General features: G+C 38.9%; 2 protein-coding genes across 2 annotated transcripts in view; one reads left to right on the top strand and one right to left on the bottom strand.

Annotated features, from left to right (window-relative positions):
- LOC145465532 (cilia- and flagella-associated protein 418-like) overlaps positions 1–25,081 on the top strand; it is a 47,634-nt gene that overhangs the window by 4,565 nt on the left and 17,988 nt on the right. The window lies entirely within an intron of this gene.
- LOC145465531 (eukaryotic translation initiation factor 6-like) lies at positions 5–11,714 on the bottom strand. The gene is made up of 8 exons (XM_081449311.1): positions 11,210–11,714; positions 9,788–9,873; positions 4,992–5,035; positions 4,228–4,359; positions 3,939–4,049; positions 3,161–3,226; positions 2,013–2,194; positions 5–1,639 (listed from the first exon to the last, which is right to left on the bottom strand). Exons 1-8 carry the CDS (start codon positions 11,461–11,463, stop codon positions 1,630–1,632), a joined length of 885 nt encoding a protein of 294 aa, XP_081305437.1. The 5' UTR covers positions 11,464–11,714; the 3' UTR covers positions 5–1,629.

Genomic DNA, 25,081 nt, shown 5'->3' with positions numbered 1-25,081 from the left:
TCGAAATATGATGCTTTAAAAGTAACCCTAAAGTAACCATCAAACCCACTGACTGGAGAAATGCTGGCTCTGCATAAGAATTCCTACTGCTGAAAAGTGGTCGAAGCAAGTGCAAAGCATACAAGGAGTAAATTATATCCAAAGAGATACTTAATTATATATGTACTTGACTAAAACAGCAAGGAACCTTCAATGCGTGAGAAATAATCGTTTCAGCGTGAGAGCGCAAGATTGAATTCGTTTGCGTGAACCTCATGCTCAATGCGTGAGACTTGAGAGCACTGTGTCGGTTTTTTTTTTAATAAACAAAGGTATTACGATGTGTTATACATGTAGCTTCGTTTTAATCGAAAAAGGTCAAATTTCCTGACACAACTCCTCTGAGACGAAATTCCGACAGGCGACATAAGAATCTTGCGAAATGCCGACGTGGCTGGTGGCGAATTTCAGACAGGGGACATGGGTACCCCCCCCCCCCCCCCCCCCCTAACAGGGCCTCGGGGTTGACACAGGAAAAAAGGGGAAAATATCCTTCAAGGTCAGGGAAAAGTCAGGGAATTTTATTTTGAGTCAGGAAAAATTGACGTTTTGAAGAAAAGTCAGGGAAAATTGAAATAATTTAACATTGAAGGCAGAAGAAACATTTGAGGTCACTGTGATCTCAACGATATTGCTGCTTAAGGTTACTTCAGACCTTCGCGGGAGTCCTCCAGAAAAAAAATTCGTACGCGCGCTGTTTTCAAGGAACCCCTACAAACTATATATCAACAGAAAGGTTATAAAATGTAAAATTCGATAAAATTATGTTTTGTTTTGGATTTTGCTTTCCAAAGGCGGCAGAGGCTGTCAACTCCAAAATGACCGACTGACGTTCCAGCGAATTACAAATCCATACCAGGCTTTACAAGATCAATGGAAGATTACAAAAACATAGATGTTTACCTTGCCAATGACTATTAAGAACAAAACCAGACATAAAAATAGAGTTTGGCATGTTTAGCATCAGTTGGATAGTCAAAATAACATCAAATTGCAAATACTTTTTGGTGAGAGTCTTTTTGATATGATTCTAATATTCGTAATATGTTTTTATAACCCCTTTGTCAAGTCTCCTTTGATATTGTTATAATTTGGGGTTGTGGTAAAAATAAATACAGGACAAGAAGTTTTTGACCATATGATTATTTATAAACTGCATATTGAAACACAACCTAAGTTTTGAAAAAAAGTTGCTCTGAAAAGTACCAGTATTTAAAACTCCACTGTACCAGGCATGGAGCACGTGCAAATGATGTTCATTCACACAATATTAAGTTCACTACGTTGTGAAATTCATTTGACACAATGATATTTGATGGAAGATCTTGGCTATTTGTCCATAGTGTATGTATTTATTATACAGTCAGTTCTCTTGTGATGGACACCTGTTTGATGCATTCAAGTGGAGTAAGTGTCTGATGTACTCCAGTCCTTTACTTCATTGCCCTTCAAGAACTGGGTGAATACAGCTCTAAGGCAGACACCTCTCTAACACAAAGACAGATGCTTCTTCAGGATAGACACTGGCCCTGGAGGTGTGCATTCAAAGAGAATTGACTGTACATTATGAAGAGTTTTTATTTTCCTGATTTATGTCATGCTGTGGAACAAAAAACAGAAAACCATATTAATCTTACATGCAATTCTTACCATGATCAAACCATGTTTTATATATACAGTACAAGTCAAAAAAACAGCAATATAAGTCTTGTAACTATTTGGATCAAGGAATTTGAGTTTTAGAGAAGACCAAAAATGGGCAAGACTAGACAAAAAAAAGCAATTTTCCCAGAGAAGATCAAAGAGTTGAAGCTGATTGATTGATCTGTCAGTTTTCGTGCAATCCTCACTGACAGTGCATCAGTGTCAAAGTATTTCAAATAGTCATACCACTGGTCTCTGCGAGCAAAAATGCAAATTTGTCAGGTTTTGTTGGTTGTTATTCATTTACATGTCTATGGCAAATTATGTACCTCTCAAACAGTGAAGCTCTCATGCTGCTAGCTATGGCTGATGGCTGGCCATCTCCTAATTTAAATACACTTTCTATGACAGACAGTTCTGTGCTAGTAGTGTCCAGGCCGCAAAAGGAAGCCCAGTCGTTAACAACCATGCCCGCTCCAATGACATCACTGCCTCTGTTGACAGTTCCAGCCTGTGGATATAGAAAAGACACTCTTGCAAAAAATCACACAAAACGATCTCAACCACCTTTTGCCTTCCTCTCCCAAGAACAATACATACAGTTGAACCTCTTAATGCGGACACCAAAGGGGCAGATCTGAGTGTCCTTTTTATAGAGGAAGAGATTATATGAATGCTGGTTTTGCTAGGGCTAAGTTAATTGTCTGTAATATACCGTAAGCTTCTGAAAGTAATGACCCTCATTACTTTTGGAATTAGCAGCCTTTGTGGCTTGTTACTTTCAGGGGGTCATTACTTTTGGAGAGCAAAAAACGTTATGTGATGTTGATGCCAGTGAACTCTAAAGATGCAAATATTTGTTCAAAAACAAGATAAAATTCATCATAAGAATCCAGTTTCAAGTTACTGCCACGTGGGTGGACTCTTCATGTCTACACTGTGTTATTATGGAGGTGTCCGTAAGGAGAGATTTAACTGTTCATATAAATAATTATTACTGTTTCAATTAATAATATTATTGAAGTAACAGGTGCATGGCTGTAGAAGCTAGTTATCATTGAGCTGTCATCAACTTGTTATCACAATTTCCAATGTGCCATTTGAATTGACTATGTGAATGATTGATAACAGTTGGAGATACCAGTAGTTGGGAAAAATTGATGTCTTCAACTATCATTGACTATCATGCACCATTTGACCTAAGCTTTCAGTTATACTTCACTGTTTTATAAACCTGATGTAAAAACTGGAACACCTCATCAGTCACTATTAACCAACCAGACTGTACGATTCAGTTCATCTGACCTTATCTGGCAGATGTGGAGTAGTAATAAGGGGCAATGCTAAGAGGTTTGGAGGGGTAGGGGAAAAGGAGAATAGAGGGCTAGGTACATGTACATTTCCACTCCTCCAACGTCTCTCTCGTATCTATTTGCAGGATGCAATATGAGACTTTGTAAAAATGAAAAGGACAAACCACAAGGGGGACTTGTAATAATGATGACAACTCATCCTGATCTTCAACTGATGTTCGAGGATGTACCTACAAAAAAAAAACTTCAGATTATCCAACATTCAAAGCTTGAGAGACACACAATGTAAAGTTTTTCCACCTTAAGGACGTTCGTGCAAATTGTTTCTGCACATCCTTACTGCACACGCAAAGAGTCCAAGCCTTGTTTTTTGTCAACAAACACAGCTGTGAGTATAACTGCAAAGAGTTATTTCCCCAACCTTAATTTTTTTCTTTTTGCAAGGAGTGACTCCAAATAGCAGAAATAATGCATTTAAATTTTATTCAGTGTTTGGTTTGATAAAACATTATTTTGTGTCCAGGCCAGAACAATTTATTTAAAAAATGTCCCTTTTAAAAGAAAAATAACAAATATGTAACAAAATTTCATTCAATACATGGTTTCAACAATCTCCATGTATTTTAATATGAAGTGAAGTGAAGTGAAAGACTTTATTTAATGAGGGTGACCTGTGACAGTAACTTAAGTTACTGATAAACTTGGGGCCCTCAGCTTAAAATAATCAGAATGCTTAAAATATATTATTTACAATAAAATGCTAAAATACGATATTATTTACAATAAAATACTTAATTAAGTTACTATTAAAAATGGTTACAAATAATAAACTGGACTTACAATTTCAAACGTACTACGAATAACAAGAGTTAAAAAATTCCATTAGTTTTCTGAGAGTATATACTTTTTAAGGCTTCTTAATTATAACAAGCCAACACTTACAAGGCCACCTCGATTGCTGAGAGCACAGTAACTCCCCACTAAAACATTGCCAGCAACAGTTTGACGAAATACCTCCACCTTAAGAACATCTGCCAAAATTTCTTCAGTTTCCTGAAAACCAATAATCAAATTCTCATAAATTTAAATAATGGCTGCTTCACAAAATCCCTCACATATCATCACGCTTTACCAATGCTTGTTAATAAAAAGAATACACTTTCCATTATGTCTTCTTTTTTGTCTTTACCAAATTAAAGTTCACACTACATAACTCAGTAGCAAACATTACCCTGTCCAGGTCGGGGTTGACAAGTGCAACATAGTCATTGCAAGCAACTACATTCCCTAACGCTGACAGCCTCTCCTCCACTCTTTGTATTTTCACTGTGTCAGGTAAGGAATTTCGAATGTGTTGAAGCTCCTTGGGAATGTAAAAAGACTTGCAGTCATTATAATTCACATCATTATTTTCATGCCAGCAAATAGAAACTTAGAAATAGGAAGGTGGATAATGTTAAAGCTTTCATTTAAATCCAATTAGAAGACAGATTGATGATAAAACAACAAGACAGGACCATTTATTTCAACTGCAATAATACTTATATTTAAAAAAAACAGTAACTGATCACCCAAAACAACTGGGGAGAAAAAGTGGTAGGGCGACCAGCATTTATTAAAATACACCCCTAATGGGAAATCTGAGAAACAGCTGGTTTTAAAACATGGCTTAAAGATGATTTTCTCTGTTAACTCCTTAGACCTTGTAGTTTATCCTGAAGTAAGTTGTAGATGATTGTGATTGTGATTGTGATTGACTGTGCCTAACATGAAGACAACAAAATACAATTACATGAAGTTGTAATTGTTTGATTCAGGTGCAGTGTAAGATGGTATCTAAATAATGCCTGCAGTGATATTAAAATATATGCACAAAAACTTGTTTGTAATATTTTTAAGTTTATCACCCTAATTTTTAGACAAAAACACATCATGCATCAACTTGAAATAGTTTTAGTTTTGGCACTGAAAAGATTAATCATTTTGGTGACCTACCTGGTCTGTTGTTGTGTTTGGTACAATAAGTCCATTTCTGTTACCTGATGTAAAGAATAACAATTAAAATGGATAAGTAAGGTTTCTTGTAATATGGTAACTTATATCTGAATCTTAAAGCATTAAAACAAAGGTGCATGCATCAGGGAGGGCATCACAAGAGACTACAAAAAAGAATCTGTGGGGACCTAATTGTTATCTGCTCAGTACCAATCTACAATAACGTGCTCTATTTTTGAGATACTACAATCCCAGACAAACGGAGTTGGGACCCTTGAGTTGGATCACGTATCCTCCATCCCCCTGGATCAATGTTGGAAAAATAATGTCGCAGTTTTTTTCAACAAAAAGGGATGTTGTAAATGAGAAAAGACGATTGCCTGCAGAAATACTAGGCTTTAATCACCAAATCTCTGTCCTTACAAAACATGGCGGCCAACTGTAACCACAAGCATTGCAGGCTCGCACAAGAAAGCTGAACATACTACATGTATGACACAATGAATTATAATGTAATGCAAAACCTCGCAGTGTTCAAGTCACGCAAAACTCGCAGTGTTCAAGTGTCTAGAGGGCCTTCAAGAGGGCCTCTTGCAATGTCATTTACACCACATTCACCCTGTCCTTTAAAGATTAAGTCTAACTACAGGACGGCGAACTCGTTGGGAGCGACGTACAGGTTCTGAATTCAGTACTGGTGTAAGTTCAGGTTCAAGTTCAGGTTCGGGCACGGATGATGGTTCTGCATCAGGCGTAACACTCACATGTGTGTCAAGGGGCAAGTTCTCTGCTTCCTCTGGAATACATTCTGGTGCTGACTGGGCCTCGACAACTTCCATGTGGCCCTTGGGTGCAAGGTGCTTTGTGGCCACTGTCGTCTCCCTACCGTCAGGATAGCGCACATGCGCATAGTGAGGGTTTGCCTGGAGTAGTTCCACTTCATCGACCAAAGGGTCCATCTTACTTGTGCGTACCTGGCGTTTAATGTACACTGGGCCAGGTGTAGCTAGCCAGGTGGGAATGGAGGCGCCAGCTGACGATCGGCGTGAGAAACCAAAGAATCGCTCATGTGGAGTTTCATTGGTGGCAGTACACAAAAGAGAACGAACAGAGTGTAGCACATCGGGGAGGACATCCTGCCAGTTCTTGAATGGTAGGTTCTTGGATTTCAAACTCATAGTAACTGCTTTCCATATCACACCATTGCATCTCTCTGCTTGCCCATTTCCTTCTGGATTGTAACTGGTAGTTCGGCTTGAAGCTACTCCTTTTGAAGACAGGAATTCCCGTAACTCTCTGCTCATGAATGAAGCTCCGCGGTCTGAATGGACATATGCTGGCATTCCAACAAGTGAGAACAGCGATGTAAGGCACTTAATGACTGTGTTCGTGGATACATCAGGACATGGGAAAACAAATGGGAACCGGGAATACTCATCAACAACCATAAGGAAGTACTTGTTTCCGTTATTTGTCGAAAGAGGGCCTTTAAAGTCGATGTTGATCCTCTCAAATGGCTGAGTGGCTTTGATAAGGGGAACCTTCTCTGGGCGATGGTATTGAGGTTTACATTCACAACAAATGGGGCACCGGCTTGTCATCTTCTTAATCTCATCGAGGGAATAAGGTAAGTTCTTGGTTCGCACAAAGTGGTTTAGCCTGGTGATGCCTGGATGGCAGAGTGCTTCGTGAAGCTTAAAGAGGGAATCTTCAGTGGCCATGGCACACGTAGTCCTGGACAGTGTGTCAGCTGGGACATTATCTCTGCCGGGGCGATAGACGATATCAAAACTGAAGCAGGAGAGTTCGAGTCTCCAACGCAGGAACTTCTCGTTCTTTATCTTTCCGCTGTGCTGCTTGTCAAACATGTAGGACACCGATTTCTGGTCAGTTTTCAGGATGAAGTGTCTTCCAGTAAGGAAGTGTCTCCAATGCCTCACCGCTTCTATTATGGCCTGGGCTTCCTTCTCTATGGATGCATGCTTCAGTTCACTGCCTTGAAGAGTTCGCGAGAAGAAGGCGACAGGTTTTCCATTCTGGTTGAGAGTGGCTGCTAGCGCTACTTCGGACGCATCAGTTTCGACTTCAAAGGGAATGGTCTCATCAATTGCGGTGACAACAGCTTCTTCTATTGTCTTCTTGAGACTTTCAAATGCTTCAACAGCTGGCGAAGGCAGAGGGAACGACCTGCAAGAAGCAATTGGCTTGATTCGATCCGAGAACCTTGGGATCCATTGTGAATAATAGGAGAATAACCCGAGACACCTGCTCATGGACTTTGAGTCATGTGGAACAGGGAGTTCACGCAGGGGCCGTAGACGATCAGGATCTGGCCGTATGGTACCCTCCTTGATGATGAATCCGAAGACGGGGAGACGCCGGGTTGAGAAGATACACTTTCCAGTGTTATAACAGAGGTTCTTGCGTTTGGCAGCTTCAAGAAAATGTTCCATGTTAGTGTCATGGTCCTCTTAGTCCTTGCCACAAATAGTAACGTTGTCAAGGTAAGGGAAGCTGGCCTCAAGATCATTCTCATCTACAAACTTCATCATCTCTCTCTGAAAACAGGCTACTCCATTGGTGACCCCAAAAGGCAGGCGAGTGAACTGATAGAGATTTCCTCGAGCTTCAAAGGCTGTGTGAGGCTTGTCTTCCTTCTTAAGCAGTACTTGGTGGTACGCACTACGTAGGTCGATTGTGCTAAATACTCTGTACTGGGCCATCTTGTTGACCATGTCGCTTATTCTGGGCAATGGGAAAGCATCTAGAAGTGTGAACCTGTTAATTGTTTGCGAGTAGTCGATCGCTAGCCTCTTCCTGTGATTCTCGTCTTTAGTCACTACGACTTGTGCCCGCCATGGTGAAAGGCTTGGTTCAACGATGCCTTCTTTGAGTAATCTTTTCACTTCCTCGTCAATAAAAGTGGAATCCTCTTGGCTGTATCTTCGAGACTTTGAGGCAATTGGATGGCAGTCTGCAGTCAGATTCGCAAATGGCTCAGGTGGGTCTATATTCAGTTTACTAAAACCACAGACGGCCAAAGGTGGTTCAGAGCCCCCGTAATAGAAAGTGACGCTTGAATGCTGGGATTGGAAATCAAGACCAAGGATTAGGTCAGCACAAAGTCCAGGCAAGATGGACAGTTTGTAATCTGCATATTTACATCCTTGGTAGGAGAGATCAGCGACACAGGTACTGGTGATACTAACTGTATGAGATGCTGATGTAGCCATGGATACTGTACCAGATGAAGGATGAATGGTAAGAGCTACCCTCTCTACCAACCTTGGATGAATAAAGCTTTCAGTGCTACCACTATCAAAGAGGGCTTTGACCTCCAGTCCTTGGATGATTACAGTTCCTGAAGACTTTGAAAGGGATTCAGGGGCACCAACTGTGGCAAGTGTAGGAGACCAGGCTGCAGCTGAAACTTTATTCTTGCTCATCTTCTTTCCACGGCAAACTTTTGCAAAATGGCCCTTCTTCTGACAATTAGAGCAAACTGCATCACGGGCAGGACATTTTGAACGAGGATGGTTGCTGTTTCCACAGAAGAAACAAGTAGTCGCTTGAGGTGAGCCATTTGATCCTACCGCAGCTAGCGTGCTGGGATCTATCTGTTCCTGATCCACCATAGTGGTGGGTGGAATGGCTGCATTGACAGATGAAGGAGGACCAGAGTAGGACTCGGAATTACGCATAGCCAATTCCAGAGAACGAGCTTGATCAAATATGGCCTTCAAATCTAGCGTATTATTCTCCAGTAACCTCTGGCGGATTGAAGGTGACCGTAAACCAGTGATAAAAGCGTCACGGATGCTTTCTTCGCAATATTTAGAAGCAGTGACACTTTGGAAGTTGCAATCCCTGGTAAGTGTTTTCAGAGCTTGGAGGAATTCGTCCAAAGTTTCGTGAGGTTGCTGGCACCTCGTGGCAAGGATATGGCGGGCAAAGATTTCATTCCGAGGTTTCACAAAAAGAGCTTGTAATATTTCTACGGCTGCCTCATAGTCGGTGCACTCCTCGATGTGTTGAAAGATTGAGGGAGAAACGTAATTCGCCAGTACCGAGAGCTTGTCAAGGTCTCTTTGTGGTAGGACAGCCAAAAAGTTATCAAAGGTTCGTTTCCAATGAAGCCATTCTTTCGAAACTTCGCCACTGCTAGGGTCCATTTCCAGGCGCTCCGGACGGAGTACTTTGTCCATCGAGACTGGTGATTAAATTGTTGTAAATGAGAAAAGACGATTGCCTGCAGAAATACTAGGCTTTAATCACCAAATCTCTGTCCTTACAAAACATGGCGGCCAACTGTAACCACAAGCATTGCAGGCTCGCACAAGAAAGCTGAACATACTACATGTATGACACAATGAATTATAATGTAACGCAAAAACTCGCAGTGTTCAAGTCACGCAAAACTCACAGTGTTCAAGTGTCTAGAGGGCCTTCAAGAGGGCCTCTTGCAATGTCATTTACACCACAAGGGAAACAAATCACTTGATTTTCAACATTGTAAGTGGTGGGAGGGGAGAACTTGTTTCGTGTCCCAAGTTTTTTGGTCCAGGATTGTAGCTCCAACTTTATGTAATATATATAATCTAACACTCTCAACAAGTTGATCTCAACTTGACTTTGGGAACATGCAGCTTGACAGACAGCACAATTAAGTTACGGTGTGTAAATGTTTTCATGGGAAATCAACCTGTGTTCTTCTGTCTTTTAGGAATAACAGTTATTCCAATTACTGTATAATGATATACTTTAGATAAAAGTAAATCTTGGTTACATAAACATACCAACACAAAGTCTCCCAATAATTCTGCATCCTGCTACTGATGTACGAATCACAGGAATTACATCAGCGAGTTCACCTTCAAACACACTAAAAAATGAATAGAAAATGTGAATTTTGCTACCTTAGGAAATAACAAATTGGTGACTAGATGTAAGGGCTCATGGCTTTGCTGCAGAGACATGCACATAAGCATACCAAGATAAATGAAGCTTGACAAGAAAAGGCTGATGTGGTAAACTAGTTAAAGTACCAGTGAACTTGTACTTCAAATGAGGCTTCTATTCTTTGTCCAGGATATAAACCAAATGTCAGATCACGCCAGGTTCACCTAAGCATATTAGTTAACGCGTTCCACAATTTTCACCTGGCTTTCTTGTTCAGATTCTTCTTTCAGCATTAATTTAATTAACTTGGTATTTTCTCTGCAGATCAACCTGAGATAGAGTGTAGAACATTTTTTACAGTTCATTTACCTCTAAAAAGGAGAATTTATTTTAATCTTTATAAAGTGTATATGCTGAATGACAGATATTTCTTTATTTGTTTTATGGAATCTACATAAGACTGTAGATTGGAAACCAAAAAAAGGATATTGCTGTCTTTTCACCACATTTCAGCCATCTGAAAACACGAAATTTCACTTCTGGTAGGGTCAGAAACCACAGGGGGTTAGGATCTGGGACTCGTCAGGCAGTGACATCGAAACAAGAATATTTGTTATGACATATTTTTCAAACCGGACAATTAGAAACAAACAAAGTTTATGAAATACACCAAGAGTTAGGCAATCAAGCGTAATTCCAATTTTGGTTCAAAATTGTAAACATTTACGAAAGATATGTAGACCTACACTCTTGTTTTGATGTCAAAGCCTGACTAGTCTTAGGTCTGAACCCCAGTGGTTTTGGAGGGGAAATGCCATGTTTTCAGCTGTCTAAAATGTGGTGCAGAAAAACATTAACCATTTATTTTCATTTCCATGTCACGATCTCATGCAGATTGTACTAAGTCAAGCAAATACAAAATATCTGTCATATACACTTTAAAAGTACAGGACACCGTCTGATATTAGGATAAGCATATTAGCACTCATTTTACTTCCTCTGTTGAGGGAACTCTTACGGCTCAGGTTCTGTCTGCCCCAAAACACGAGACTATGATCATTATGATATACAAACCAAGTTTCCATAATCAGCCAGCATCTCGAACATTTCCAAAAGAAAAGAAGCGAAAGTCCTGTGAGCAATTTAAATGATTCCCTTTGGAGATAAATTCCCGACCATCTCCTTTATAGTGATTTCTACAGCATTATGCTCTCCTTATAACAAAATGGCTATCTGCCTAAATAGCGTTACAAATACTAAGTTTTGTGAGAAAAAACTCAAGCTAATAGGCTCAGGCTTAACTTGAACTAAATTCTTGCCTGTAAAAATTCTCGGATGCACCGATTCCAACCAGGCAATATGCATTTGTCAGCTTCGAGAAAACTCCCACTTCATTACTGTTTTCAAATTGTGCCCTCACTGCCATCTGTGCAACGACTGATTTATGGAACTGAGATCCGTTTCTCGACAGAAGCAACTTTAAAATACGAAACGTGTTCCAAAACTGAACGAAATCACCAACCACATGTATATTGCACCAACACCAACTATTGCATCGCGAAGCGCAATACATCAGCTGTCTTTAGCTTTATAAATAGCTACGTCATATATGGCAAAGTGTAGTATACGGCATTAAGTCAACTTCGTTCCCAGAGTCCTCCCGGTCCGTCCTTCCCGAAGCAGGAAGAGATAGGACACTGGGAATGAAGTTGTCATACAACTGGCCATAGTCCAAACGAAACATTTTACTTACCACTAAATAGTACAGAGTTCCTATGTAATTATTTTTCTGAGGACTAACCTAGAAGCAATCTCATTGTCTATACCGGCCAGGGGCGGGGTAGAAGACTCCTGAAATTTTCGTATAGGCATCATCCAACAAAAAATGACGTCACATCCGGTTTAAACTGCGCTTCGCGGCTCGTTTCACAAAGCGAGAAAATGGCGTTTCGATTACTCGTGGTTTCCCTCTATTTGTAAACCATCAGTTTCGTTTCATTTTATATTGAGTATGGAAGGATGTTGCAGACACATTACTTCGACTTTTGAAGCAAAAATTTCGGGAAAAGAGAAAAGTTTATTATTGTTTTGAAGCAAAATAACGGAGAGCCTTCCGTCATCGTCGGGCGAATTTTACACATTTGTAAAACTGGTGTTGTTCCGACTTTTGGTTCTTGTTGTTCGTGATTTAGTGATAACAATAAGTGCAATAGCCTATAATGTTAACAACAACCTGGATGAAGTATTGCTGGCCATAGTTTGCACTGTGTACTACGGGAACATAATTAACAGAAGCCGTTTAGCTCCGAAAGTCGCTGTCACCAGAACTTTTGTTACTCTTGGCTCACGTGTATTGGTAGAAGAGACAAGCTGGATCGCATGCTGAAGGTCAGTATCCCACATTCCTACATCTCTCGTTGAAGATTGTTGTTTTCAGTAAGATACAGTACATATGTATCGGTAGTTTGGGGTCATCAGTCTCTTTCTCTTTGGTGAGTGCTTTTAAAACGCCCAGTAAAAACTTGATTCACGGCATGGAAACTTATGCCTCGCTGGATCGAAATTCGAGCAAGATTTTTGAGTTCTAGTCCTCTTTAAAAGTAATTAAATCAATTATTCAAATCCAAGCCATTGAAGCTGCCCTAAGTTAAGGTCCTGTTCATGGACCTTCCCCTTTGAAAATCGTGGGGGTGTTCTTTGAGGCAACACAGGTCCCACTTGTATGGTCTCGGGTACCCGGGATAACCCTACCCCTGAGGCAACTTTATCAAGTGTTTGTATGAGAAAATGTAGCCCATGTAGGCCGAGTAAAAGTTGACCCTGCATGATTATTCGTAACTCCTATTGAATAATCAAATGTGCAACTATCCCTCTTTGTTTAAGTTTCCCTCACTCATTTGATCAGAGTGGGTTTTGCTGAGTTAATTTTCTCTTCTTTGATACAAATTGCTGCTTTAAATCTTAAATCTAGGCATTACGTGACACTCGCCATGCTGAGAGTTGTTCCAGTTAGGCGAGCCAAAGTGTTTATGTATACTCAAAGAAAAGTTGTTGGTTACTTTAGCTGCCAAGGTGAGTCAACTTGCCCACCTGAATTGTCTCACCCCCAAGTCTGGTTCGTCATCCTTGTGTAAACGGTTGGTTGAATTTTGCAAAGAAATAAGTGAAAAGTTAGCTCCGCCAGGGTAACTCGGGGAAAGGGTTGTCTCTGGTACACAAGAGCCATTCTATTTTATTTCCATTTTCCCTCTTCCTCTTCCAACTGATTATGCAAAATATACTGTCCAAACTCTTTATGGGTACTGGTGTTTGAGAGTGTCATCTTTATCACTACTGTGGAATGTACCTCACCATAGAGCCACCCCCGTTAACACAGCCACCTAGTTATTATCATAATGGCCACTCTATTCTGGCTCAAACAAAATCTCAGTCGGTCATTTTCTTATTTATTAATTATACAGTCAGATTTTTGAGACCTGTTGGTGACCAGATTAACAGAATTTTGGCACATTGTAGGAGTAATTTATATACAATTTACAGCAAGCAACAGGCATCATTTTGTTAGTGAAGTCCCATGCATATATGTAACTCTTGATTATTTTGAGATTTTATCTTTATTATGTCATCAAGGCAATGATATTTTGATTCCTGCTCCAGCAGTAGGAGGGGGGGAACTCTCCTCTATGTGCTATATACAGCTGTGCAGCCCCAAAGGGTATGGTTATTCAGCCGTTTTGGTCATAAATACTCTAGGGTAAGGCTTTTGCCCTCTAGTCTTTAATTTGTTATGTTTTTTAGAATAAGCTACCTCAATTTTCATCATTATTGATAAGACCATCAACAAAAGTCCTTCAAAACTTATGTTTAGGGCAACTGTAGCAGTCGCAACAGTCACAAATGGGGTAGGGAAAATCGCAGATTATGGTTATAAATAGGTTAAGAGTTTAACTTTTGTGAAGAGGGCTGCACTGACCCCCACCCAATTTTTCTGGGATGTACAAAACACATTTTCTTAGCATTTACTACAGTCTTGCTTTAGTAAATCAAAATAGTACTTGCTGCCAGGTACTTTATAAATTAAAGTATAACCCCTCCAGAAGCCTTCACAAAGTACATGTAATATCTGGTGCTAACAATTTTTTTTTGCGGCTGATTAAAATTTGGTATTAAATTGTACTAAACTGGTGCAGATTTAATATACATGATATTTTGTCACACTTAGTTCACTTATTTTAAGACTACTCAGCAGCAACTAGTACCTCTTGTATGACCATGCAGTAACAGTATATTCCAAACAAAAAAAAAGTACATGTATATGTATTACTATCCTGCCTGGAAGAGTGTGTAGAGAGAGCACACAGTGTAGTGCCCTACTGTATGCCTTTTGTTAGGTATAATAATCTTAAATTTAGAAGACTCATATTGATCTTAGAATTCACAAAAAAGTTGATTTCTTGGCAACTCTCCTTTAGCTGTGTCACTTCATAATAAATTAGCAGTTTGGTATGTTGTAGCATAGAACTTTAATTAATTAAGTTATCACACTGGTATCACAGAGGTCATGGGTTAGAATCCAGTTCACACCTAATTTTTTTCAGGCTATAATTTCACCTTTGCTTAAGTTGTGTATAGTACATTGCAATGATCAATCATGTCTTTATAAGTTGATCAATGTATATATGTCCCACTGACTTATACTTCAACATTTTATCTTAAAGTTTGTTTATTTGTTTTATTGTGTGGTTCTAGAAAATGTCCATACCCACCCCAAGGAGATTACTGGAAATTCCAGGGATGGGGAGGGTCTCAAAAGCCAAACTTTTTAAAGAAATTAAAGTATTAATAAAAATTGGAATTTCCATAGGGAGGGATGGGGAGATCTCTGTTTAATAAATACATAAATAATATGTACAGACCCATTATCTGATATGAAGACTGTGCAATATATCCTGGCCAACGAGTTGCCAAGGTGTAGCATCCTTGTTATCAATTGAAGGGGTGAGTGCAAAACCATGCTAAGTGACGATTTGGGTGAAAAAAAAAATTTCGCGAAAGGGCTTGAATTTTTGCATGCGGTCTTCAATGTAATAGAAAAACGTGGTCCTGTATTTTTGTCGCTGGTTTTTGCTTCGTTCATAAAGACGCCGCTAGGAAAACCGAGTGGTTTTTCTGCATACGCAATATCTCGAAAACGAAGCGAAGCTTAGCGGAAAAACTACGGGACATTGTTAAACATACCTAAACAAAACTGTATGGGAAATTTGGAGCGTTTTCGACAAAGTTCACTTTTGATTAAAATACCTAGCGCCCTTTTCCCGCCGAGGTCTTCAAATAAACGAAGCCGGGCCTTTGTTATGATAAACAGAGCCGACCCTTTGTTATAATAGCCAAGCCAAGCCTTTGTTATAAGTCGAAGTCTCGCCTCGGTTTATTATAACAAAGGATCGGCCCGCCGCGACCGCAAGGACTTTGATTTTACTTAGAAACCAGCAAAATGTCAATTTCACGCAACTTATATAAGCTCAAATTTATTGATTTCAGGTCAAAAGTGGTTAAAACGTTGACTCATGTTAACGCGCGACGGCAAGGATGTTGATTTCTCTTAGAGAGCAGCAAAATGTCAATTTCACGCAACGTAAAAGCTCAAAAATGTCGATTTCAGGTCAAAAAAGGTTTAAATGTTGATTTCATGTTAACCCGTGACGGGAAGGTTGTTCATTTCACTTAGAAAACAGCAAAATGTTGATTTCACGCAATGTATAAGCTCAAAAATGTTGATTTCAGGTCTAAATAGGTCAAAATGCTGATTTCGCGTTAACGCGTGACGGCAAGGATGTTGATTTCACTTAGAAAACAGCAAAATGTTAATTTCACGCAGCGTATAAGCTCAAAAATGTCGATTTCAGGTCTAAATAGGTCAAAATGCTGATTTCGCGTTAACGCGTGACGGCAAGGATGTTGATTTCACTTAGAAAACAGCAAAATGTTAATTTCACGCAGCGTATAAGCTCAAAAATGTCGATTTCAGGTCTAAATAGGTCAAAATGCTGATTTCACGTTAGCGCTTGACGGCAAGGATGTTGATTTCGCTTAGAAAACAGCAAAATGTTGATTTAACGCAGCGTATAAGCTCAAAAATGTCGATTTCAGGTCTAAATAGGTCAAAATGCTGATTTCACGTTAACGCGTGACGGCAAGGATGTTGATTTCACTTAGAAAACAGCAAAATGTTAATTTCACGCAGCGTATAAGCTCAAAAATGTTGATTTCAGGTCTAAATAGGTCAAAATGCTGATTTCACGTTAGCGCTTGACGGCAAGGATGTTGATTTCACTTAGAAAACAGCAAAATGTTAATTTCACGCAACGTATAAGCTCAAAAATGTTGATTTCAGGTTTAAATAGGTAAAATATGGCGGCCGGAAAATAGTGTTAACATCTGGAACTTACTTTGGTTATCTGGGACAATGACTATCTGCACTGAACAAATAAACATCAAATAAGCACTTTTCCAAATACAGCAACGTCTTAAATGGCTAAAAATCACGAGATAAATACATATTTTTCGACCAACGCGATCGTAGCTTTATGTCACGCACCGCCTAACAGTTTAACAAATTAACCCTTCTGCGCAACGTACGGGTCTCCATACATCTGCATGTCCGCTGATCCCAGAAGTTCAAAACACTACAAATCATGCCGATATGAAATAAAATCAAAGCAACCTGGATCACAGATCTATGTTACAATCGATCGCTACTTGTTGGCCATTATTATCTTTAAATGAAAAAAGCCGAAACAATCTAGTTACCAGTTCGAGAAACGCGAGCAGAACGTGATCGCAATGCATGCCGGGAAGGGTCTTTATACCTCGTGCGCGGGAAAACATGGCGGTCGATACAAGACAAATTTTATAAGTCAAAAACCAGTTCTCGCTTTCCAAACTTTGACACTAGCAACGCTTGGCAAATGGGCCACAACTCACGAGAGGGTATTTTTCTTGGGCAAGAACTGCTCTTGGACTTTGCTGCCTGGCTCGATCTGACTTCGAACGCCGATAACACGATTACGGTATATCAGCTACCTTCGAAGTTTCAGAACACATTTTGATTCTTTAAAACGTGCTGATGACTTACGGGTTTATCGAGGCTTAATGATGCCTCTCAACCACCAGGCAGGCACACAAGGTACTTTAACACAATGCTTAAGATATTAGTTGACAGAGCTCTAATGCGGCACATCTCTTTTTAGTTCGATGGTATTTCGTTTGCCGTTCAATCGATTCACGTGTTGTGCTCACGTCACAATAGCCGATGTAAACAATCTGTTCCCAGATTTCCGCTCTATATATGCTGTGAGATTTGATTTTGACTTCATACACTATAAACAGTCTGCCTGTTTGCTGTTCAACAAATAAACTCCTAAAGACATGGCTAGGAAAAGCCAAGTATTTTTGCATACATTATAACTCGAAAACGAAGCAAAAACCAGCGACAAAAATACAGGGCCGCCTTTTTCTATTACATTGAAGACCACATGCAAAAATTCAAGCCCTTTCGCGAAAATTTTTTTTTTCACCCAAATCGTCACTTAGCATGGTTTTGCACTCACCCCTTCAATAAAGCTCTCTGCACGCATTGCAGGCCTATGTTGAGGGAGCATTATAAAGCTCTCTGCACGCATTGCAGGCCTATGATGAGGGAGCATAATAAAGCTCTCTGCACGCATTGCCGGCCTATGATGAGGGAGCATTATAAAGCTCTCTGCACGCATTGCAGGCCTATGATGAGGGAGCATAATAAAGCTCTCTGCACGCATTGCAGGCCTATGATGAGTGAGCATTATAAAGCTCTCTGCACGCATTGCAGGCCTATGATGAGGGAGCATTATAAAGCTCTCTGCACAAGTACCAAATTAAAGAAGATCAGCATGTTAGATGGGAGAGGGGAATTTTTCAAAATATCATAAACTAAAAATAAATATAGTTTCCAAACTCAATCATGTTAGTAGTGTTAGTGTCTATTTATTTATTTATATATTTATTTATTTATTTATTTATTAATGAATACCTGTGAAGAGATAGTCATACATTCTTGCAAATATTCTGGGAGTCTCCCACATACCATTTAGATCATCCAGTCCCCCAGGAAAGTTATGAAATTTATTGTCCAAGTAAACTACTGAACCATGGGCTCCAGTCGGGACAGTGCTATTACGATGCAATTTGCAGATGTGCTACATAATATGAGCTTAACAGTTTTGTTACCATGGCAACAGACTGCATTTCAGACCTTCCCTGATATTCTAGGCTTTTCTGGCCACCTCATGGTCTTGACTAATGTTTTTCAAGCTGAAAATCACTGCATTATTGAAATTGGGTTAGAGGGAACTGGAAAAGATTGAGTTGCCAATTGGGAACATATTTTTATAGCCATATTAGTGTGTTGCCTGTAGAACTATAAGGCTACCAAGTTTCAATGATCTCTGCTGTATATATGGTCTGCACTTGATGTAATATTGGGTTTGGTGTATGACATCATCAGTCCCCTCATTTGCATATATTTTACACATTTTAAACTTAAATATCTCCAGAATTAATGCAAATATTTGTTAAGGTAAACAGCATTTGTAATCTATAGTGGAATTCTATTTGATACTCCTAAAAATTCTGAATCAAGGGGTAAACATTTGATGATAGTAGCATGCCAAATCATTGAGGTGAATTTATGCTGCTGACATTTACATGTACTGTAAGGTGTTGAAGAGAATTTTGCAGGGGAATTTGGTGTGTTTATTGAATTGCCAGAGGTTGGTTGGCTGGTTTTGTTATTGCTTTGTCATTATCTTCCATGTATTTTTTTTAAAAGAAGAGTGGTTGGTGGCAAAAGCAAAACTGGCAATATTCTCACTTACCTGTGTTTATAAAGTCATGTTTTTAGGTTTTTGTGGTCAATCTATTAGTAGTTGCACTGTCTTAAATTACAATAGAAAAGATGTGATATTATTATGTAAGTTATACTTTGGTATCGTTCATACCAAAATTATAGTATTTTCTGGTTCAATGTTTGCCTCTGCATTAATTTGATTAAACTACTGTAGTTTATTTTTTAATGGAATTTAATTTTGTCAAAAGGGAGGTGGGAATCTGAGAACAATAGCTGTGAACTAGACCAACAAATATACAGAAATCTACCACCATTGCTTTCATGGCTGAGTGGAGATGAATCTAAGTCAGACCGAAATTAGAAAAAAAATTACTGATTTATTGGAGAGTTGAAATGGGATCCTGGCTATGGGAGAGTAGGAATTGGGGCTGAGGGGGGTGGGTGGTGTGCTTGTGAATTTAAGAACCTCTCTGAAAGTGAAAACAAACTGTAGGTTTGAAAAGTTTAAAGCAAGGTTAAAAATTATACTTTAATATATCTTGTTTATTAAGGTGGTAATGAGCATAATGCCCACTTAGGGTGAGTCATTGAAACAATGACATAATTTATGTTTGTCTTTTCTTAGGTGGTTACCTCCTGGCATATACACCCCACACAGGCATACAATGTTATGATTCGATGATACAACCTGCTTTCCCATGTTTAACATACACGTAAGAGTATTGATCAGTGGACCAGTGTACAAGTGTGATTTCTCTACTGATAATGAGAATTATAATAAAGATACAAAGCCACTCTGGTGTGATTTATTTAATTATTGCTTAACGGTAAAGTGAACCAGTTAAACCAAAGGTTGCACTCTGTAAGATCAGGTGAACAAAAATTAAATAGAAAATTTCACTACATCAATTTTATTAATTAAGTATACTTCTCTGCAAAATATAGTTGGTATTTTGTTGTCCTGGTAAGAATATAATTTGGAAATTTTTTATGGGAAATGTTTCCATTTAAAAATGTAGCTCAGATGCCACAACTATAGTTCTCCTTTCTGTGGTGTTTTCTTTTGTGGTAAATTGTGAAAACAAATTATGTTGACCTACATGTAAGTTAAAAAAATATACAAGTAGTAGCTCTTCTGAAAAAAAAGTTAATTTGTTGTTGTTTCTTCCTGTTCATTTTTTCCTTGAACATTTTTATTTTCCTAATAAGTAGTTTAGCTAGCCATAAAAATGTTTTGTTGTCTCAGACCATTTTCAAGATAAAAAAGTGATTTGTATATAAAATTTGAATTTTTTTTTTGGGGGGGGGGGGTGGGGACCTTTTCAGAATTTCCCTACAAAGATCACAAGGTACAAGGGAAGAAGCAAAAATAGAATTTTAAGTGTTAAAACATATGTTTTCATCATCAGTTTGGGCCTCTCTGTGAAGCTGCATAGTATACTTGAGGATCATGTTATACCCATTTTAATTCAAAATACAAATGGAAACTTGCATTGACAATCACTTAATCTCTTGGCACTGTTTTGTTTTTTAATAATTGCCTTTTTTCACAAAACAATAATTTGAACATCTTTGTTTCACAAGCTGGGAGGGGGAGGGGGGGAGGGGTATTCTACAAAGTTTTAAATGGAAAGGTCTTATCTCAAGGTCCATTACCCCTTACCCTTTTGTATACATTTGTACCATTTTGATAGAAATGGCATCTCTTTTGTCGACCTTACATTGCAAAAGGGTTAATGTACCCCTTTAACAAACCTATTTAAGAATACTGCATCCCTTTTCTATTCCCTTGGAAAAAAGTTAATAAATAATATTATAGAATCTCTTCATTCTGGCTGAGGAGAGTAAATGAGAGCTTTTCAACAACATTTTAGAACCAGAAGAATGGAATCCCTAAATGACAGATTTTCCTACCCTTTCATACACCTCAACTTGTGAAATCCCTATCATTAATTTTATACCTGAAGCCTGAAATAGGTACTCATCGTGAGCTGAGCCACCCCATATAGTTCATTACAGAGAGCCTTCCCACATACACAAATCAGGAACTCTTGACAAGTACTGTAAGTAGATGCTGGCTTTAAGACTGGTCTGAGCCAGCTTCTTCAGTTTTTTAGCACAAACTTGTTGCTCTCTGTCAATTTCTAGTACAAAACCTTTTCTTTGCTGATCTGGTCCAAGTTCACAGACACTAGCATCACTCTCACGACACTGACTCTATCAATGTTACTCACAGTCTGATTCTTCAGTTTCACTGCACCATGCTTCATCATCACCCATCATTGTTAGACATGAGTTCATTAGCTTGTAAAATTCATCAGCCTGGCAGTGTCATTGTTGCTATTGCCTGTTCCCAGACTTCCTTTTATGGCTAGGGGGGCATGAAATTTCACTACTGTTTACAAACAATTTGTTTAGATGGCATATTGAAAGTGATGAATTACTGAAAATTGTCAGTATTGCTAGTGTTCTCTCGTTTCCTTAGGGATTGAAATATCTTGATGTAAGATTACAAAGAGAAAGCACACTGAAATATAATGCACAACTTTTTAGTAACCTTTCAAAATGGGTTGCCAATATGACAGGGATTAATAGATGAGGAACTTGGTCTGCAAACAGGGCAAATGAGAGGGTTTGAAGAAATTAAAGGTGCATGCTTGACCTCAGTTGGGGGGGGGGGGTATTGGAACTTAGCGCTGCTGACGTCAAACACTGTTGAAACGGAAAAATAAATTTGATTATAAATGAGAGACAACCACGACATGTCCAAATTACTTAATCGCCGTTAAAACTAATCCTCTTGCTTTTTTTTAAGGGGTTCACGGCCTGCCTGTAACGAAGCGTTTATCAATTAAGGGATTGCTTAGGGAAAACATATCTTGTTTAAGGTTCTTAACCAATCGTAACATATTTTATGGCATCAGTTTGAGTCATGAGCAAACACACGAGTTTGTGTTAGTGTCGATCGGCAAGAAAGTTATGCAAAGCGCGTTATGTGTGTGGGTCTATTCTTGCAGTGATACGATTAACAGCACTCAAGTACTCTCGAGTGTTTGACAACAGTAAATTTTAAAAAAGGCGCTTCTGTTAATAAGGTTCCCCCATGTCTAGAAACCTGTCATTGTGCATTTTTCTTAGTGTAATGCCTACCTAAGAGAATAGGATATTTGAATTGAGTGCAACTTACCTAGAATTCATTATCTCCACACAAACGATGACTCCTGTGGAATTCAGCGAGGAAGAAATGGTGACATTTCGTAAAAAACACGCCTTCAAAACAGCGTGTTTTTGAATAAATAATTACCCTGTCCTTCAAACAAACTGATATGACGAGGAGGAAGACAAAATTTTGTTTATCGTGGCCAAATAAAACGTTAAAAATATCCGGCCGATTGCAAAATATTACCATTTTACTTACTGAGAGAACGATTATGCCATGTTCAAATTTGATTTTGCCGCTCAGCGCTCTTTTTTACCGGATGTGACGTCATTTTTTGTTGGATGATTCAGATACACAAAAAGTGCCAGGCGTCGCAGAGTGTTCTCCCCCGCCCCTGATACCGGCACATTATATAACCCTAGGGTAAACGCTCCTTGGCATGCTTGCGACAAAAATTGAACTTTTGCTCGGCTATAAAGACTGCTATTTCAGAGCTCTCTCTCAGATTTGAAGATCCATCAGAACTTTTGAAAAAGGAATCAGTAAAAAAGCCACTATCTACTTAAAAAGAAAAGGAAAGAAAAGAAAAAAGAAAATGGAAACTAGACTGTTTGTTGTCGTTTGCTTGTTTGCGCATGCCCTGGTGTGGCGCTACTCCAGTTATCAACATGCTCCCTGGAACATGCCCAGAATCCATATTCAAACCATAACACAGCAGCATTCTAAATTTTAAGGTGTTTAGGCTGTAACAGTTCGACTGCGCGTTTGAGGATTCTATCGACACTTAGTTACCGAGGCAAAACCAAAAACCGAGATTCTACTATTCCGTGAGGAGCTACCCTGCGTGTAGACATCTATTATTCAAGGCAATGGTAGATGTCTTCAGTGAGGCTGCGCCGAGCTTGATGGATAACTTGTTATATAGTAAGTCTACCCTCGCATTTTGATTGGTTCTTACTTACGATCTATTGGCGGACAGACGCATAGATGACGACATTAACCTTTTTTGGTTTCTTTGACATAAAGTGGAGGCGCGGTGGCCTCATGGTTAGTACGCTCAACTCCGGATAGAACGATCTGGGTTCGAACCCTGGCCGGGAACACTACACCTTTTGCTGTTCATTTACAGAAAATAAACATTCATTTGTGTCCAAATTTATTTCATTATGGTGAATAAACTCTCATTAACACCAATATGACCTTCATTTGAGCGTAAGGAACGTTCAAGAATAACATTTACATATGTATTAACATTCAAAATCATCAAAAGATAAACAATACCTTCATTTGACATTCATTGACTGTAAATGTACTTTCATTTTGGTTGAAATAAAATTCGTTATCTCGAAACGACAATCATTTACACTTTAGGACAATCAGTTTTCAACAAAAGACTTTCAATAACACAATTTGCATGAGAACTCACAATCAATTGCATTATTATGCAACCATATCCATGAAGGTAACAATCTTTAGTGCGGTAAGACAAACATTACCGTGTTTTCACCAAACGTTAAGAGAAAACAATCGCTCATTCGCGCAGTTCTTTTGAACAGAGATATCTCGCCCAATTTTCCTCGAAATTTTGATTATAGAACAAGGGACCATATGTACTTTTTTTAAAGACATATTGTCACAATCCTTCCCTTCCAGATATATGTAAATTCGGCCACTTATGAAACTTTTTGCGTACAACTCAGAGGGCGCACTACAGTATACGTGTGTCATAGTGACAGTTAGATTTCTCCAGAAATGCCACGAAGAAATACTGTAGAATCTCATTTGAACACCGCGAAAGGATAGTCAGGGCCTTTGAAGATGTCAAAAGAGACGAAGCAAGACGCCAGGGAATTGCTCTGTGAAATTATCGCACGCAGCTGTTGCAGCAAGCTCTACAACGAAATATGTATTGGTACCATTACGGCAGCTAAATGTGGACAGTGGTTTCGTTTCATGCAAACGTATTTGCCACGATGCCTCAATAGTGAGGCAATTGAATGATAAATCGTTCAGCGAATTTGATATTCTATCTTTCAAAAATAAATGTTATTCTGGCTGTAATGTTTGTCTCGCCGCATTAAAGATTGTTACCTTCATGGATATGGTTGCATAATAATGCAACTGAATGTTAGTTCTCATGCAAATTGTGTTATTGAAAGTCTTTTGTTGAAAACTGATTGTCCTAAAGTGTAAATGATTGTCGTTTCGCGACAACGAATTTTTTTTCGACCAAAACGAAAATACCTTTACAGTCAATGAATGTCAAATGAAGGTATTGTTTTTCTTTTGATGATTTTGAATGTTAATGCATATGTAAATTTATTCTTGAACGTTCCTTACGCGCAAATGAAGGTCATATTGGTGTTAATGAGAGTTTATTGACCATAAAGAAAGAAATTTGGACACAAATGAATGTTTATTTTCTGTAAATGAACAGCAAAAGGTGTAGTACTGTATTGTTAATGCTGAGGGTAACCTTGCGATGGACTAGCATCCCATCCAGGGTGGAGTAGAATATTCCTAGTTGGTTCACGCTATAGAAACCGGGATAAGCTCCGGCCTGATGGGCCCTATCGCTCGCATGCAGACTTTTTTGACATAAAACAAATAGGTTCCATGTTGCCGTTCGTCTGTTCAGAAATAGATCACAGAAGACTTCAAAATGTGCTCAGAACGGCGTGTCTAAAATACTGGTAGCTGGTGACTGGTAACTGGTAAATGGTAAATGGTAAATGGTAAATGGTCACTGGTCACTGGTCACTGGTCACTGGTCACTGGTCGCTGGTCACCGGTAATTGTTGACTGGTAACTGGTGACTGGTGACTGGTGTCTGATAGATTTGATACCGTGAAAGTCCCTTACTACCGATGCAGTAAACTAAATGTACCTTAGTACACTTATAAAAAAGATTATTTGTCCACACACGCGTTTTTTTTTGGTTTTTTTTTTTTACTGTAAATTTTGCTATATTTAATACGAAGTGAAGTAAAGTTTTCATTCATGATTCCTTCTTTCGTCACTCTTTCAAGTTATTCATTCAACAACAAATTTTAATATACAAAGGTAAATGGTAGTGGGTGGCGGGTAGTGGCTGGTCATATTTCACCAGGGTTGTAATAAGATCGCACGGCGCTGAGTATTTCTGTG

The sequence above is a fragment of the Orbicella franksi genome, chromosome 13, assembly GCF_964199315.1.
Source record: "Orbicella franksi chromosome 13, jaOrbFran1.1, whole genome shotgun sequence".
Taxonomy (NCBI): Eukaryota; Metazoa; Cnidaria; class Anthozoa; order Scleractinia; family Merulinidae; genus Orbicella; species Orbicella franksi.
Note: the sequence above shows the minus strand (reverse complement) of the source record. Positions and strands in the feature narration are given on the sequence as shown.

Excerpts from the sequence above, each read along its gene's own strand:
- LOC145465531 (XM_081449311.1), bottom strand. The coding sequence starts at position 11,463 with ATGTATTGCGCTTCGCGATGCAATAGTTGGTGTTGGTGCAATATACAT. Across the intron at positions 4,050-4,227 it reads TCAACCCCGACCTGGACAGG|GAAACTGAAGAAATTTTGGC; the intron begins GTAATGTTTGCT and ends ATTGGTTTTCAG. Across the intron at positions 2,195-3,160 it reads TATTACAAGTCCCCCTTGTG|GCTGGAACTGTCAACAGAGG; the intron begins GTTTGTCCTTTT and ends CTATATCCACAG.